Genomic DNA, 19,395 nt, shown 5'->3' with positions numbered 1-19,395 from the left:
TCAAGGGAGCCACCACACAAAAACATTTGGGAAACACTAACTTATGGTATCATTTATTTATAGTGCATGTAAACATCATTAGTATGAAGCAATCTGAATGCCACTAACTTCTGTATTTTACAGAGCAATCCTCGGCATGTCTACTTAAATGCAAATCCCACCGATTTCAAGGGGACTCAACCCCAGGAAAGTATGTGTAGGAACACAGCCTTAAACATGTAGCCCCCACCAATCATATTTTACAGAACAGAAGTTTAAAAACTAGTTTTTTGGAGAACTGACAAAAACTGAAACAAGTTCCCACGAGCAACTGTCACCTGACTTCTGGCAATCATCCCCTCCCTACCACTGCTTTCGGCATTATGTGCCAAACCATTTCCAAAGGTTCCCTGACCCTCAGGACAACTGTGGGGGCACAGAGGCTGGTGGGAGGAGGGATGGGCAGGAGTGTTCCCTTCTATGACCTTCCTTCCACTTTTGCAAAGCCTGGATACAATCGCCCAGTGAGGCATCAACCTAACTGAATGTTGTACTCAGGGGCCTGCTCTGTGTGTGTGTGTGTGTGTGTGTGTGTGTGTGTGTGTGTGTGTGTGTGTGTGTGTGTGTGTGTGTGTGTGTGTGTGTGTGTGTGTGTGTGTGTCCCTCCCCAGTACAATTGGAATGGACCTTGTAGTGTGTTTTAAAAGCTTGTGAAGACATTCCTACTTCACTTGGCTTGGATAAGTTGAGTTATGTTGTCTGCATTTCATGTTGGTGCTTATTTTTGTGCTCCTACTCCACTTCAGATTTTGCTTTTCTGTTGGTTTTTAGTGTTTCAGTAGTCTTTATGCAATTTTGATGTAAATCACCTTGGTGGTCCATAACAGGACAAAAAAGTATTTTTCACATTTTTTACCACCCTTCCTCCAAGGATTTCAGGGTGGTGTACATAGTTCCTCCCCTCCTTTTATTCACACAACAACCTTGTGAGGTAGGCGAGGATGAGATATAGTGACTGGCCCAAGGTCACCGAGGCAGCTTCATGGCCAATTTGAACCTGGGATTTGAAAAGCAAATAAATATTTTTTAATCAAAATGAACTCAAAGTCTTAAAGTATTTCAAACAAAATAATTTCTAAGACTTGCATTTCACTAATATTGTTTACAATTTTAACAAGAAGATGAAGGCACTGATAACATTTTAGCATACTCAAAAGAGTTGCATATTAGATCTAATTTTCCCCCCTCCAAGCATAAATCCTCACATTCCATCCATGCATCCCATTAACGGAGGGAAGTTATTTATACCAACTGATTATCACACTTTCAGACATTCTGCAGAAGATAATAGGGTCCCCTCCGCCTATTCTCACCTTCCGCTGAATGCACCGAGATGACGGACAGAGCTAGCAACTGCAATCCCAATTTTTGTCTAACTGAAGACATGGACAAGATGCAAGAAAGTAACTAGTAATCTCAAAAGAGTCAATTACAACTTTGAAAACCCAATCCAACCCATTCATTATGTTCCTCATTATGAAACTATAGAGTTTTAGGATTGGAAAATTAACAGAAATTTAATTTGGATCACATCTCTGACAGCAATTACTATAGTACATTAGATATACACATTGCTCTACAAAGAATGAGGGGACAGGTGCCTGCACAAAGGGGCTTGCAATCTAGACACAAGGGAAACAGAGGAAAGGTAGAAAAGTGGAGATGAGATAAATGGGATGAATATGCAGTTGTGTTAGCCACATGTAGGAGGTCTGGTCTAGAGGGTAGAGCCTCCGTCTGCCTGAAGATAACATCCACAAAGTCGCCAGTTCGAGGCCACCGGCACTGTGCGACCTTGAAGCAGCTGACAAGCTGAAGCCGAGCCATTCCATCTGCTCTGAGCGTGGGAGGATGGAGGCCAGAATGTGAAGCCAGATCGGAACAAAACACCTTGAATGTAGTGGTTCTTGAAAGAAAGAACCTTCTTTCAAATTGTAAAAATCCCTATTTAATAAGGGATTTAAATAAAAGCCTGCCTATGTAAACCGCCTTGAATAAAGTCTTGAATAAAGACCAAGAAAGGCGGTATATAAATACCTGTTGTTGTTGTTGATTATTATTATTATTATTATTATGTACTGAAGCTTAATTACAATAGAAAAAAGGCCATGGGATTCACAAAAAGGTGGGTTTTTAAAAGGGAATTTGAAAGATATAGAGGAAATCCTGTGCACCCACATTGCATGTGTTACTACTACAGGTATTTTCTGGCAAAAGTGAACTGGCATTAGTGTAACTGGACCATGGGTTTCTGCTGTCCCTAGTCTAAAGGACCTTCTTTTCTGGTATGCTTTTGTTTCCCCCTTACCAGTTCTGATTAACTTCCAAGACAAGTGAAAAGCAACTACAGTACATTGTCATGCAGAGATTTGCATAACATTGTTATAAATCATAATTCACTGTAAATGTTTATTATTTCACTGTTTCATAACCATTTACCAATCTGACTGCATAACTACCAGAAGCCTCTTTTGCAGTAGTAATAAACTAATGTTTTAAGTGTTTCAACATGACAGCATTGATGCAACATTTCCATTACTTGTAGTATCAGAGTAAGCCCTGTATTCATAAGCTTCCTCCTCCCCCCCCCATTTCCTTGTGTGCCTGACCAGGAATTGATCCCAATTTGAGGGGATTCAGCCCCAGCCTTCGTCCTCCTGAGCCTTCAGCCCTCAGCCAACCCCTTCTCATCCCTGGCCCACTCCTTTTATTCTCCTGGGCTTGGCTGGTCCTTCCTCCCCTTCCTGGTCCCACACTCCCTGGTCACCCTCTGAATCTGATGTCTCTTCTTCCAGGGGAAAGGAAGGCTCCCATAGGTATTTGACATGGGACAGGTAGGCTCCTGCAGATACCTGCAGCGCAGGCAGGTACACTCTTCTCAACAGGTTAATAGACCACACCCTGCCCAGTTTAGGCCTCTCAATCCATCCCAGCATGTACCTGGCTCTGAGCTTGCTGGATAGGCCACTACCCAAGGCTGATAATTTTGGCCCCAGACAGGTTAAAACCAAGTTTGACAGTTCAGCTATAACAAACTGTAGGTCAAATAAGCAATGAAAAAAGGAAAGCAAAAGAGGGAGCATATAAGCACAGGATTCCTTTTGATACTATGATACTTGAAAAGGTTATTTAGACGGAGGTTCAGAAATTTGACACCTGAATGCAGCCAATATTGACAGAAAATGCCCAAACACTACAACAGGTTTACAGCAGATTTGTCCAACAGAAGCCATAATTATGCAAAATCCTGATGCGCTGCCATTACTGCAGCTGGTTTGGTGAGCCATTAGATATTTGATTTTCTCTGTAAACCGCTTTGTGAACTTTTTGTTGAAAAGCGGTATATAAATACTGTTGTTGTGGGGGGGGACAAGGCAAAGACAGACATGCACACAGTAAAGCTTCAGTAGAATGCACTACTGTAAAAAGCTGCACAGACACCTATGGAAATCTGTCACTGGGCAGAAAGTTACTGCACCCAGTTTGTGACTGAACAACAAGGAAAAAATGCCTCCTAAAAATTGCTTGGTGTCTCAAGTGACTGTCTTTACAATTTTTGCCTTTTATCTTGCCCTGTTTATTAGCTTCTTTGACAAAGGTCAAGCCTTCCTACATCCAAGACCTACTCCAGACAGGGTGTTATTCCAGAAGAAACACACATCAATGAGTTTCCACGATTTGTGACTACAGTATGTGTTTAGCGCAATCCAGGACTTGCTTTGTGGTAAAAGCCACACTAGTCCCTCCTCCACACTGCCAATTTTTCCACGAGTCTCCTCTGCCTACATGTATCCCAGCAGCATCTGCTTGCCAAAACAGGTGCGCACTTCCCCCAACGACAGTAAATATCCTGCTCCTGTAAGCAACAGCAGCATTCACATGCTGTTTGCTGTGACAGCTTGCATGAAGGTTGTCCATTTGCATGTGGGGACAGTCACCCAAGCAGCTGTCCTACATACCCACACTTGGACCAGAACTATCTCAATTCCAAACTATTATGTCTATACTATACACACTTTCCTAGGTGTAAACCCCACTGAACACAATGAAACTTTGAGTAGGCATGAATAGGGGTAATAAAAACAGCAGCACTCATGGCACCCTCCCCCCTTCTCCTTCCAGCAGGAAGAGGATCAAAGAGCTGATGAAGGGGCTTAATTAGCTATATTGAAGGGGAGTTTTTTCTCCCTCTCCCAAAGCCCAACCAGATCCAAAGAGTGAAAGATCAAGCAAAATCTGCTTTCACTGCTGTCTCTCCTACTCACCACAAGCAACACGGCAAAGGCAGCTTCCCTAAAGAAACAGACAAGGAGATGATGAGCTGTGGCAAAAGAGGATTTTACCAGGAGGCAGTGTAGGACACCATCTCACCTCCTCCAAGGACTCAAAACACATGGATATTGAAACCCATGCAGAAGACTAGAACTCACAGAATTAAAATACTGTGTAGGCACTTTGGCTATTCCATGGCAAAAAAGAGAAACCCCACAGAAGACAGACTTGAATTTCCGAAGGACTAAAACACAGATGCACCTGGTGAGTAAATATATTTTCAGGCCCTAAACCATTGCACAACAAGACCTACAATGCAGAGCCACGCTTATTTTGCTGCAGTGACACCTCTTTGTGCACCCCCTTCTGGGCCCTCTTCTGGCTGAGCCATACTGAGCTCAGCCGAGTGGCTTCTTCATGTTCACAGGCCACAGTCTTCTTCTGGTTCAGTCAGTAGAAGAGCACAAAGAAGCAGCCAAAGACCCTTTCCTCCTCCTTTGGAGGCTAGAGCTGGCAGCAGCTTCCTAGCCAACACTCTGCTTCTGCAGAGCCATTGCAAACCTTCAAGCATAGTGCTGTGCTCAGAGGTTTGCAGTGGCTCGATGGGACCCAAAAGTTGGCCAGGAAGCTGCTGGAGCTGGAACCGGGAGCAGTACATCATGAAGCTGCTGCCCTTCTCCAAACCTGGAAGTGGCATTGTGTGACAGCATGACATCACCGCCCCAGGCAGAGCTGCCCCAGCTACATCACTATGGTGCTGACAGCATTGGCTACTCACATGCCGAACATGACAGCATGGACTATACATGCTCCTGAGTCCAAACTGGAAAGCATCTGCAGATGTAGATGTCAGTGCAGACATAAATTCTTAATTATAAAATCATCTCAAAAATACAGAAGTAGGCATCCACTTCACCATGTTTCCTAATTAAGAAGGGAAATCCTAAATTATTTATAACACTTTACAAAAAACACTTCTCTGGGACAGAATATTTTCTAGAAATTAAGCACTCTCAGAAACACACACTCTCCTTGTAGATTTAAATATGGTCTGTCTCTGTTCTAAACATTGCTGTGAATTTAAAGTTAGAAGATAATACCAATTATCATAAACATTTCTAAGTTACACTTTTACAACTGCACATCAACATAATTAGCCTTATAGGCTATCTATCAAGAGTTGACAGTAACAAAGCCATCAAGATCAGGAACAGAATTAACTCCTTCACCATATCAAAGTCTAGGAAAACAGGGAAATTTGGTCTTACCTGCAAATTCTCCTTCTCAGTGGATCCAGAGTGGCTCAGTCATTGCTTGTGGGAAGCTCCTCCTCTTGGCAGTAGGCAGGGCACATGATTCCAAAGTCTCCAAAGGGAAGGGCTCTCTTTGCACCCCAAACAGGACCAAGCAACTGGAACCCCTCTGCCTAGCACATTAATTCCAGCAAGGAGCTTGGAGAGAACACTGAAAGTGCAATCCTAACTCACCCTTGGGCCAAGGCAAGTCCCTTACACTAGCCCAGGAGTGAGTGAGTGACTCACCTCCTTGTGAGTCAGCTGGGCCAATGTAAGGATGTGCACTGATCCTCAGAGTTCATGCTGGCCTCCCTAGACCGACACAGGGGCTTGGGGAAGGCAAAACAGGGGTATTCCAGGGCAGAGGAAAGGGCAGGCAACAGGCAGGATAGGCCGGGGAGAGGGGTGGGATAAGGATCCAGAACTTAGGCCAGGTCCTAACACCCATCCTCGGCCCGGGCAGACTTACATGGGCTGTTCAGATTTGTGTCAGCGATTTCACTGGCACAAATCCAAGTAGTCCCATAGAGCTGGTTGGAGAATTACTCGGGATAAGGAGATAAATATCCCCTTACTCCAAGTTGCACCTCAGCCCACACCTAACCTGTGCTGGATATAGCACAGGCCAGTCAGCCTGCCTGTTCCAGTGCAGGTTAAGACTGTGTTGCCCATTGGATAGGATACAATCTAGCGATACTCACAGGACTCTTACTGCCTATACCCATGGCAGTGGGCTCTCCCATTATCTATCCCAGTGTGACACACTTGATATGGGTGGGACGACTGATCCACCCTGGAACTACTGAGAAGGGAAATTCAAAGGTAAAACCAAATTTCTCAATTCTCCAGTGGTTCCAGGGCAGCTCAATCTTTGCTTGCAGGATAAGACATAGCAGTGCATTCCCAAAGGGCAAGAACTAGTCTGTAGCCCTCTGAAACACTCACTGTAGTACCCATTTCGCAAAGGCAGCATTGGCAAAGGCATAGGTCTCAACTCTGTAATGGTTAAAGACCTCCAGATTGTTGCCTTGATGCAACTGTATAAAGAATTTGGCCCTATGAGACCATTAATGGAATTTGAACAGTATTGTATAGAAGAAAATAAACATAATAGAAAAGGATTGACTTCATTCGTATATAGAAATATTATTGAGAGAGAGTATGGAAAGGGTATGGGAGTTAAAGTAGCTTGGGGAAAAAATTGAATATTGATATATTATCGGAAGTATGGATGGGAATATGGACCAAATACCCCTAAAAATCAATATCAGCTAGAATGAAAGAAATGGTATTAAAGGTAGTTCATAGATGGCATTTGTACCCCACAAAATTGCATAAAATTAGTGGAGATATATCAGATATGTGTTGAGGAATTGCGGACGAAAGGGTACATTGGAATATATGTGGATTTTTTGTCCAAAAATAGGAAAATATTGGCAGGAAATAATCACATGGATAGAAGCTTTGACTAATCAAAAAATAATTGGGAATGAAACATTATTATTATTTTCATTATTCACTGGGGAAAATGAGAAGTTGACTAATAAAGAATTAATTGCAAATCTTATTGGACTAACAAGGTGTGAGATGGCAAAAAACTGGCAAAATACCCAAGATATTACATTACAGAGATTTTTGAATAGGAACTGGCAAATAGTTACTATGGAAAAATTGACCAATAAGGCCAGAATATATAGAGAAATAAATGATCAATTTATGAAAATATGGCAGTCCTTGTTAACATACAGTGCTGAGTTGGATAGGAAGAACGATGTGGAAAGTGGTCTTTAATTTTTTAGGTAATGATATTGTACTGTTGCCTCCGGAGATCAAGGCATTTCCTTTCACTTTGAACTTGGGTTCTTAGATAATATGTCCTCCTGAATGTTTTGGGAAGTCTTGTGCATTTATGGGAAAAATGGGTCTTCAGTCAGTGATTAGTGTTTTTTTGCTGGAGCACCAATGTCTTTTGAACTTGGAAAAAAGAGTAATGTGGAAAATGAAGAACCTATTTATATGGTCATCTTAAATAGATTCCTTTTGTTCTAATTACAAAATGTTGTACTTGATGCTTAAAATAATAAATTTAATGGGGGGAAAAATGAGCCAAAAAAAAAAACCCAACACAATATATTCCCTGAGTCTGTCAAAGAATTATTTAACCCAATTTTGATTATCTAAAGCAGCAGGTGCCAAACTCCAGCCCGTGGGCCAGATTTGGCTTCCAAAAAATGCCTTCTCCACTCAGTGCTTATCACCGTGTGCTGCAGTCGCTAATCTTTGCAGCCAATCATCCCAGAAACTCACACCAGGCAGCTGCTTCCACTGCCCTAGCAGGCTATGTACCCAGATTTCTGGGTGGAAGTGGTTGCCTGGCATGAGTTTCTGGGGTGATTGGCTGGAAAGATAAGCAACTGTGGTGCAGAGCAGTAAGCACTGCATCACCCAGGGAAGGCATTTTCTAGACGCAGCAGTCTCATGGTGTGGAGACCACTGATCTAAAGGAAACGAACAAAACTTTCATCTCAATGTCCAAATCTTGGACAGGCAGAAGCCGAGTTCTGCAGACATCTAGGATGTGCCAATCCTGCTCACTAGGATGCAATGCATCAGGACACAATGAAGGACAATCTCTTCCAATCTATGAAAACTAGAATTAACCTTTAGAATGAAAGGAAGATCTGTGTGTAAAACCACTCTCATCACGGAAGACACACAGCTCCTCATTTACTGAGAGCATGCACTGCTCTGAAACTCTTCACCAACGTGATACCAATTAGCTGTATAGTTTTGAGGATCAACTCTCTGAGGGGGCAAAGACAAGTGGGCTCAAAGGGGGAACACATGAGCTTTTAGCACTACATTGATGTCCCAGGAAGGAACCCAATGAACTGGGAGAGGGCTCTTTTCAGCTTCTCCCCCTAAGGAATTTATACTTGAGAGGGTGGAATGACAACTTCCTCCCCAAAGGATGGCCCAGGGTAGAAGCAATTGCCGAAACTTGGTGCCAAGACCCTTATATAGGGCCAGGCTAGAGAACGTCCAATGGCATCTTGATGAATAGGGGTTCAAAGCATTCCCCTTTCTGGTGCACTACCTGATGAAGACAGGGTGGTAGTGTAAACCCTATTTGTGGAGTATTTATGTGCCTTAAGTAGACATGCTCCTCCATTCCACCTCTATGGAGTAGATGAAGTACCACAGATACCTATAGTACGTAAAATTTTTGCCAAAAAGCTCCAATTATCACTTCACCTTATCTCCTGGCCAATCAGAGGGCAGAGCCTTTCAACTCTGAAAAGTTTCTTACTTCAAGGGGGTCATTAGAAGCAATGCAGAGATTAGTTTCTATAGTAACTTTGCAGGGAAATTCCAGCCAAAGTTAACATTTTATTCTCCTCTGTTCCATTTTGCAGCCTGGTTCTGTTTTGCATCTGTTTTTTTCAACACCAGGATGGGATCCTCCTTTCCATTTGAAGCAAAGTCCCAGGCTATAATTCAATGCACCATCACTTAAGAATAACACCCATGGAAAGCAGTGGGTCTACTTCTGAGTAAAAAGGGTTGCGAATATCTCATCTCTCTGCTGTGAATTGAATTGCACACTCTCAGTTATGTGTTATGGGTTGTATGTTGTATGTAGAGCTTCTGGCTTAACACACCAGACACCTTAAAGGTGTCTTTGATTCATGGTTCTCCTCATGTCCACCTTAAAGGTGGATTTGATTCATGGATCTCCTGCAGTGGTTCCCAAGCTTTTTCACTTGCATATCCCTTGCAGCCCATTTCCATAAATTGTACCCTTCATATTAGCAAAATGTTTGTAATTAATACAAGCCCTCATCCCCTCTCTATGAAAACCCAGACTTCATGTAGTCATCACATATTTTCTCTTTTCATCTGTTTGAAGAACAGAAGACTCTGCCTTTGCACTGTTTTGCACCAGAAGTGTGCTGAGAAATTCTGGGTGATTGATCGTTTTCCATATTATGTTTCAGCTTTTTTACTGTGGTGGTTTTCAATCACTGGTTCATAGATGAATTGTTGACCGAAAACTAGCTATTGGTGGGGCTTTCACAGCCAACTAGCTACCTCCCTTCCTGCCTTGCTGGTCCTTGCAAGGCATTCCAGAGCATGACCTGCCATTTTCTGCCATTATTGCATTCATTTTCAATTAGCCCTAAAGGTCCTGTTGAGTGTCCCTTGGAGTACGTGAATACCAGGTTAGGAACCACTGTTTTACATAGTGTTTACAAAAAAGGTGGTGAAGACCAGAATTTTAAAAAGAATAAAAAAGTATCTTATGATCTTTTACTATGTTTTTAATAAATTAGAGACTACAGTTCTTAGGTAACAATTAGTGGTAAGTTATTTTTCAGGATCTGGCCTCGGGTAAAATCAGACAAAACTATAGTCAGACACTCGCTGTTTAACCCCCGACTTATCCGAGGGTCACAGAAAATTCCATGATTGTTGGCTCAAAACCTGCCCTCGAGTTATCGTTGGGGTCGACTTATAGGCAAGTATCTAAGGTGAAAGGAAGAGGAGAAGGCAGAAATAGCTTTTTTAACCGATGCACAGGGAAAGCACTGCATTTTCCAGGCTCCATGTAGCCTTCTGAGCTGCCGGCTGCCTCTTCCTGGCTGCTCCGAGACTGCTCTCTTCCTCCAATATAGTTGCAGAATGCAGTGTGATGCATTCTCTTTGCCACATGAACAGGATCAAAATTTTGAAGTCTGAGCATACCTTGGATTTAGTGGAAATCCACAGAAGTATCTCATTCCAGTGGAGTGAGGTAGATTTCTGAGAATGGAACGCTTCGCTCCATTTCATTAGTGATAATGGGAGCTCTGCGTTGCTGAGGTGTCACTGCTGTAAGGACAGCTCACATGATAATTATATACTCCCAGAGCTGGTCTTTTCAGCAGCACTGCTTTTGCCAAAAGCGCTGGAAGAGAAAGGCCTCAGAAGGCAAGCAGCGATATGGGGGAAGAGGCAGGCCAAAAGGAGAGACAAAGAGAGAAGCTGTCAGAGCTCTGAGAGAACCCAATTATTACAAAGGCCACCCTTTCAGCAGTTCTGCTTCTGCCAAGGTGTCACTTTGCAAAGTACCTTTCAGCTGCTGAGCTGCAAAGTGATGCCTTGCCAGAAAGGTGCAATAATTGGACTGTCCCATACCTTGAAAATATGAGGAAGATTTGCATATTTTCTGTCATTTGAAGCTAATGTGTTCCTAAATGAGAAACAAGTGCTTATTCTGGTCATCACCAGCGTAATGATGTCAATTCCTGCTTAAAACATCACTTTGACCCTCAGCAGGTGTCATAAATGGTATTAGACCTGCTGTATGAAACACGTTTGACACCCTTGGCTGAGTGTATATACTTGCAATGCTATGATAGTCTGGATAACCAGCAGGCATCACAGGTCACTCTTCATGGGAAATGGTGACCTTGGCAGCATTCAAAGGAAACTTCCTGCTGGTTGACTATGTAGACTAGCTACCTGGACTTCAGTTCATACTATTTTCTGACATGACAAGATAGATGTGTTTTCATTGCCAGGTGCAGGCTTTGACATGCATGTCCTGCACAAGGTTTTGTGTAAGCTATTTTCTGGTTAAAATTGATTCCTGCCTTGGAATAGCACCAATTCTGTATATCTTGACAGTCTTAGAATACCAGGAATCTGAAGAAAATTACTGTGAATTACACAGCTCAACACACATTTTGCTGTCCTTAAAAATTAGACTTATTTCTGGGTTTTTTTGGATTGTTGATTCCAAAGATGGCATCAGTTTTGCCTTATTGCATCTAGTTTCGGAGATACGACATAGTGTTGTTAGTGAACGGTTCAGGCAACTTTTTTGTGAGAAAGCCTATGCAGTGGCTTCCTCACAAGGAAGCTGCTTAAACCATTCACCAGACTATGCTGTGCAAACTATAGTCTATAGACTATACCCTGCAAAGCATTCTGGATCACGACCTGCCTTTTTCTGCCATCATGCCATTCTTTTTCATGTACCCCTTAAGGTCCTGTTGAGTGCTTCTGGGAGTACATGAATCCCTGGTTGGGAACCACTGTTCTATTGATATGTTGTTTACAGTGCACGGATAGTGTTTACAAAAAGGTGGTGAAGACCAGAATTAAAAAAGAATAAAAAAGTATCTTATGATCTTTTACTATGTTTTTAATAAATTAGAGACTGTACAGTTCTTAGGTAACAATTAGTGGTAAGTTATTTTTCAGGATCTGGCCTCAGGTAAAATCAGTCAAAACTATAGCCAGACACCCCCCTAAGTTTAACCTCCGACTTATCCAAGGGCCATAGAAAATTCCATGATTTTTTACTCAGAACCTGCCCTCGGTTTATCTGTGAGATCGACTTATGGGCAGGTGCCTGCCCACATGTTTTTGGTTTGTTTTGTTTTTTTACTTTAGTGGCCACTAAGTTCTAGAACCATTGTACCAGGGAGGCCAAGTTCAGGGCATCAGGTCCTACCACTCCAGGAGGAGTTAGAGGTTCATATGGTGGCTGTCCAGCCCCATATAGAACCCTGAGACTATGACTCTTAATCACAGAGTTTAGGGAGATGATAAAACGGGAGAGGCCATCCTTTGGCACTGGAAACAAGGAACACACACCCTCTTTGGTAAAGGGGTACAGAAGCAGGTGCCCCCACCAAGATCCCTTTAACGCTCAGTCAGTCCATGAGGTGAAGGCAGAGGCACAGTGAAAACACTCAGGGGGCAGTATCAATGATGCCTTGAAGTTTGTTTGTTTTTTATGTGCACACCAAAATAAAATGGCAGAACTCTAACCACTCTAGCACTATAATTCAGCCCCTCAAGGATAAGATCACCACTTCAAGGATGTGAGGCACCCTGCAGTCTAAGGGACCGCAAGCCACAGGTTGCACCCTGGGCTGTCTCTGCCCAGCCCGACAATGGAAGGGACATAGATCCTTCCTTAGTAGGAAAAGCCACGCCACAGGAAAAATCAGGCCTAGATGGCTGCAGGACCTACTGCTCTCATAAGTGATGAAGTGTTTCCTACCTATAGCCTCAGCCTCTTATTGTGGCATAAGAATCTCTCCCACCACTGAGGAGGAGGAGGAGGGCCAAATCAAGGGACCCTTAGGTTGAGTGTAAGGACCAGAAAGGACCTGAGGTGTTTAAGCCTTTCCTGGGGAGATTCTGAAGCAGATGAAGGTTTCTGCTTCCAGCACTGTAACTAGAACTGGGAACAGAACAGGATTAAGTCACAAAGGAAAATAAATATTTTATGAATGAACAATGCTAAGCAGGAGCCAAGCCAAGCGTATCCTAACCTGCAACCAGACATCGTCAGTCTGGGGTACAAAGGGAGATCCCTTTTGGATCATGAGAACTTGCCTGCTGCCAAGAGGAGTAGCTTCCCCCAAGTAAAGGTGAGACACCCTGGAAGCACTAGAGAAAATTAACACAGTATCAAAGGAAAAGAAACACATAAGTAGAGTAACACTTCAAAATTAGGAGAGCATTCTCTATGGCCAATCGCCAGGCACCCAGCCCCACAGCAGAGAACGAGTGGAAGGGTATTTAGAAGGGATAGAAGGGGGATGTTAAACAAAATGAGGGCAACATCTCCCAAAGCTTAAGATCACACAAATCTGAAACAGAGATACATACTGGATAGCACAATCCCTTAGGAGACATACATTTTCTAAGTTAGTTGATCAGGGGCCAATGACTTCCCTAAGCTACATATCTGTCCAGCCCCTATTGAAAACATGTATGCATTGGGAAAGTGGCAGGATGCCAATCTTTTAAAAGAAGGCAATTAACAGCATAATTAAAATGAAAGAATGCAAAAAATTGAGAATGAAGTGGTTCCTTTCTGTTTCCAAAAAGCATTTGTTTCCTGGGTGAACATAAATTGCTGAGCAAGGTAGTTGACCCATGACATCAGGAATCTGTGAGCAAATCTGGCAATGTAATAATATCCTGTCCCATCTTTTTACCTTTCTCCAGCTGTTCCTCTGCCTCTACCACTTAAACTCTCCAGAATTTTCACACCGTATGGTTTCCAATACGGCATATCTTAAAACAAGTTAACAATGCCCACACTTCTACTTGTTATTTCAGCGACAGCACTACCTCATAAACATTCTTTACTCCGATTTTATTTCTAGGGGGAATTATGTCCTGGGTGCTGTTGCATGTCTACATCCATCAGGCAACAGATACCAAATATAATTGAAAGAATGTAAGTCACCTAGTTTGCTCTGAATTGTACACACCACACTAACTTCACATCATGTATTGTGAAAAGCCAGAAACCCAACCATTTGCTTTTAGAAAGAAAGGAATGTTGGACTTACCTGGATGGCTTTGAGAACTCATTGCTAGCAGAATCTAAACTTGTCTGAGCAAGTATAAGAGAGTCTGCTTTCTGTACAGAGAACAGCCCTGAAGTGCTTCAGTGCTCCAGATAAGCATAGGAAGTATATCCAAGATACAGATTCATAGCCACTAGAAAAACATTCTATTTGGTAAAGTAAGTAATCCAGAAGGATGGCAGACTATCCTCCAGTTGTTTTCAAAATGTAAGCCTGTAAATTGAAAAGATTCCAATGAATATGGTTTCTTAGAGGAACAAATTCACACTCTCACTTCTTGTTTGAATTGCATACATTCCATGACACAGCAGGTCATCAGAACCTCATTACTCAGAGCCGTCCCAAACCTCTTTTATGTCTTAGTAGGCCTCTCACTCTGAACATGCCAAGCTCTAGTCACTTCAAACCTGATAGTCTAGGTGCACTTGTGATGGTGGACACCATATTCTGTGGTTTTTTGAAGTGATTTAGTTTCCAAGTTGCAGTAGGATTTACAACACCCAGAAGGCTCAAACCCCTCCTTGAAGTCATCTTCTTATTCAGACGCCGAGAAGCAAAAATCTTCAAGAGGGTGGCATGTAGAAGAGAAGCTACTTTAGTTTCTCTAGAGTAGTGCCATTTTCAACAAGGTGGAGCCAAGCTACAAAAACCAAGGCAGTCACTCTAAGAGACCTGTACCATCCTGAAGACTTGTCACAACTGGCGGAGTGATGAGGCAAAATTCCTTTCCTTCTATAGCCCAACAAAATGAACAACAAATCCTTTAGCACATTTACACATAAAAATCCAATGATGGATTTCATCTCCTGGTTACATGGGATTTCTCATACAAGGCATCCTTTTCTACATTCAGGACACAGACAGGTACCAAAATACACTATAAGCAATATGCTAATACATTACAACAGCAAAACAAAGTTTCCCATATCTGAAACAAGATACATCTCTCTTCTAGAGAGGGTTACAAGGATATTAAAAAGTACAGCAGGCAGCATTTGACTGCTTCCCAGATCATACTTGCTTCATGCATGAAAAACATGGCTACCTTGAATCTTGAAAGCAAGAGTAAATTCTAGAGCAGTGGTTCCCAAACAATGGGTTGGGTCACACAGGTGGGTCACCAAAGGGTGATGGGAAGATCAGATAATAGTATCAAGCCCCGAGGCTACTCAAAAATCAGATCAGTAGCTGATAGTTGACCTGCAAGGAGCTGAGCTCCTGAAGTTTGCAAGCAAGTTTGCAAGACTACACAAACTTTGTTTCGGAGAAAGGAAATAGCACATCTCAGTGGCTAATGCAAGTCTTCTTCAATCCACTATTAATATTTGCTGCAGCTCCTTGAAGAAGAAAAAATGTTTACCAAGAGAACATATTCACGGAAGTGTCAAACCATTTCTCAGTCCAAGATTCCTACTGACTTGAATACATTCAGTACTGGTTCTCTGACAAGAACCCGTCTAGGGAAATGAACTTCTATTTGAAGTTTATCAAGGTAAAAATGGTTAACTGCAAAAACAAAGTTGCAAGGGGAACAGTTCGTTAACCTTGCATATTGTTCCTGCTCAGGTCTGGTGAGTTATGAAGGGGCAAAAAAATTTTCAAGCTCAATATCAGAAGACATTACACAAGAGACCTGGACTCTAGCCCCAACTGCAAGGCAGATTTTTTGTTAAGTTTGTTGTTTAAGGTTTGATGAAACCAACCAAGCATTGAAACAAGGTCTTTGTTCTACCACCCAACCATTTCATCTATTGCTATCAGCCTTGGGACCAAGGGCTTTCAATATGTTCATAAATAACCTCGAGCTGGGAATAAGCAGCAAGGTGGCCAAGTTTGTAGAGGACACTCAACTTTCCTGTGTGATGAATCTAGATTGTGATAAACTCCAGAAGACTCTACAAACTGTTAAAATGGGCAGCAAAATGGCAGTTACACTTCAACATAAGCGTAAAGTGATACACATTTGGGTAAGAAGCCATAATGTCACATATACACTGATTGGTTCTGAGCTGTATGAGTTAGATCAGGATCAAGGTCTTGTAGACAGCTTGATGAAAGCATAAATACAATGCATAGCAGCTATGAAGGAAGCTAATTCTATGCTCAGGATCATTTTAAAATGATCCTGAGCATAAAATGGTCAATATTATGCTATTGTACAAATTGATGGTAAGGCTACATCTGGAGTATTCTGCCCTCATGTCCAAAAAGGATCTAGTGGAGCTGCAAAAAGTGAAGAAAAGAGCAAGGAAAATGATTAGTGTTCTGGGGTGTTCCCTTAGTGTTCCCTTCCAAGGAAAGCCTCTAACATTTGGGGCTCATCAGTCTAGAACAGGGGTGTTCAAAGTTTTTGGCAGGAGGGCCACATCATCTCTCCCGGGCGGAAAGAATTAATTTACATTTAAAATTTGAATAAATTTACATAAGTTTACATAAATGAATATATTAAAGATGAATTTATATGAATGAACAAAGGTCTTGCAATAGCTCAAGGCCTATAAAAGGCCTTGCACAAAGCAAGGCTGGCCTTTCCTTTGCTGCTGCTACTGCATCACAGATGTTAAACAACAAGCAGTGGAGGGAGCCCTCATCCCACAGCTCACGTGAGAGGTCAAATAGTCACACTCACGCTGAGAGCGGTTGTGTCAGGCCAGTGTGGGCTCCAACAAATCTCCGGTGGGCCAGAGTCTCATTGGAGACTGGGGGCTCCCTGAGGGCCGCATTGAGAGTCCTCATGGGCCGCAAGTGGCCCCAGGGCTGGGGTCTGGGCACCCCTGGTCTAGAACAGGGGTGCTCAAAGTTTTTGGCAGAAGGGCCACAACATCTCTCTGACACTGTGTCAGGGTCCGGAAAAAAAAGAATTAATTTACATTTCAAATTTGAATAAATTAACATAAATGAATATATTAGAGACAAAAAATGAATGAATGAATTCAATCCAGTTTATGATCCCATTCACCCTAATAAGGGGGGGATCTTCATGCCAGTTTATGATTCCATTCATACACACACAAATGGAGGGGGGGATTTTTCACACTTTCACACACATACACCCGCCTGCTCACCTGCCCCCTCGCTCTCCCTCCTTCGTTTTCTTGGGCTACCTGCCTGCTTGCCCAGCTGCATGCCTGCCTACCTGCCTGCCCATGTGCTGCTGTTGCTGCCTGCTTGCCTGGCTGGCCAGCCAACCAGCCCTCCCTCCCTCGGGAGGGAGACGTGCTGCGAGCTGGGCTGGACTCTCCTCCCCATGATATCTCTCTCTCTGTCTCCCCTGGCTCAGGTTGCAGGAGGCGAGGGGAGGGGAGCCGAGCCAAACGAGGCGAAGCCCAGCCCAGACCATGAGCAAGAAAGAAGAGACTAGCAGGCAAGCGTGCAGGGTCTTTTATAGTGGGAAGTAACACGAGACCTGCAAGTCTCACATTACCTTCCCACTATAAAAGGCCCTGCATGCCAGCTGGGCTCGTCTTTCCTTCGCTGCCACTGAGCTCAGCGGCAGTAAGGGAAAGCAAGGCGTGGAGCTCACACGGCAGGCCAGTGCGGGCTGGGTTGAGGGCCGAGTGCCCATTGGAGGTGGGGGGACCCTCTGGGGGCCAGATGGGGACCCACAGCGGGCCGCAAGTGGCCTGTGGGCCAGGGTTTGGGCATCCCTGGTATAGAAAGAAGATGCCCGAGGGGGATACAATTGAAACAATTATGCATGGGGTAGATACAGGGAATGTCTTTTCACTCTTGCACAACATCAAAACCAGGAAACATCCACTAAAATTGACTGGCACGAGACAGAACAAAAGGAAATGTCGCTAATGGGTAATTAACCTATGGAATTCTTTGCCACAGGATGTTGCAATGGCACCTGGCCTGGATGCCTTTAAAAGTGGATTGGACAAATTTATGGAGGAAAAGTCCATCAAAGGTTACAAGTCAAGATGACTATACGCATCTTCCAGGATGCAGGGGAGTGACAACAGGACACAGGTGTCTAGTCTTCCATGCTCCTTGAGCATCTGGTAGGCTGGTATGAGATATAGGAAGCCCCTGACCTGATCCAGCCCGACCTGATCCATGTTTTAAATTGGGCCCTCAAGTTTTGCTTGTATTTGGAACTGCAAGTTTAAAGATATGCAGCTACAATAAGAGTTGCCATAACTTGATTTTCATGATGTTTCTCCAAAGTCATACTTTATTACTAGCCAAAACAATTTCTTAACTCTCACTTTCTAAAAACTTTATGCCACTATTCATCACACAGATGCTTCAAGATACTTTTGTTGCTTTCTCCTTGCTGTTGCTTCTATTACTTATGATACCAAACAATAGAGGACTAAAAACAGCTACACTGACCAATATTCACACCAAATGGCATGCTACTCATGCTAGAAGCTTTATGTGTACTGTTCCTGTTTTGCTTATCTAGCAACAACTCAGTCTTACCTACCCAGTATTTTCCTTTTTGAACAATACTTTTGTTATTCGTTGCTCGGCATGCTAAGTTGGTCCTACAGGAAGCTCAGAAGACATACCCAGATGCCAGATATGACTACATCATGAAGGATTCCATCTGGAAGTGAAGAGTTCTACAAGTGTTCATAAAACAATTATTGTAAAAATTCACTTGAAATAAAGATGAGTTTAGTTATAGCCTGCCTATGTGAACTGCCTCAAGTCTGTGAGACTCTCACAATGTGTTGTGAGAGTCAGAGATAAAGGTGGTATACAAATGCTGTAATTATACTTATTATAACTGCTTCATTCCAGCACTTACATGCATGCTGTGCTTACACATTTTTCCTGTTTGGGCAACAATTCTGCAGCCAACTGTATTTCCACATTATGCTAGGTTACCTACTTAATTGTAACACCATCACTTTTAACCACAGACTAGGGTAGTGGGTCCCAAATGGGGAGCCACAGTAACCAGCCAGGAGAGCCGCAAAATTGTCCTGAAAAACCTGGCAGCCTACACAATGCATAGGATTGCAGCCCTAATGGGGAGCCATGGCCAATGGCCCAGTAGGTCAAGGAAGCCGCCAGTCAAAAATGTTTGGGAACCACTGGTCTAGGTGAAGAGCATATTCTTTTCACACACAAGATCCTAAGTTTAACTTACAGGTAGGGCTAGGAAGGACTCTTGTCTGATACCCAAAGAATCACCACCAGATAGCATATATACAGTATGAGATCAAATGAACTATTTGCATACGGCCGTTTCATACTTTCAACAGTGTGATGTTGTCTGTACAGGTAATTTTCTGTCCTTGTTTTCACAATAAAGATGAGCAACTGTTGCTCATTTTGTCTCACGGTTTTCTTGGTTGAATGGAATTTTTTAAAAAACCAAGTTCTTGACTTCAGTTTCAACCAACATTGCCCCCAACATACTTCAGTCTTTCAATTCTACCTGTTCCTCA

At 42.9% G+C, this 19,395-nt stretch overlaps 1 protein-coding gene across 3 annotated transcripts in view; it reads right to left on the bottom strand.

The window, feature by feature from the left end:
* Positions 1-19,395, bottom strand: part of HDAC4 (histone deacetylase 4) — a 183,269-nt gene that overhangs the window by 148,690 nt on the left and 15,184 nt on the right. For all 3 annotated transcript variants that reach the window (XM_066628010.1, XM_066628098.1, XM_066628183.1), the window contains exon 2: positions 13,970-14,200. In XM_066628010.1, coding sequence (XP_066484107.1) covers positions 13,970-13,991 — 22 coding nt within the window. In that variant the 5' untranslated portion in view covers positions 13,992-14,200. The remainder of the gene's footprint in view (positions 1-13,969; positions 14,201-19,395) is intronic.

Source organism: Tiliqua scincoides, chromosome 1, assembly GCF_035046505.1.
Source record: "Tiliqua scincoides isolate rTilSci1 chromosome 1, rTilSci1.hap2, whole genome shotgun sequence".
NCBI lineage: Eukaryota > Metazoa > Chordata > Lepidosauria > Squamata > Scincidae > Tiliqua > Tiliqua scincoides.
Note: the sequence above shows the minus strand (reverse complement) of the source record. Positions and strands in the feature narration are given on the sequence as shown.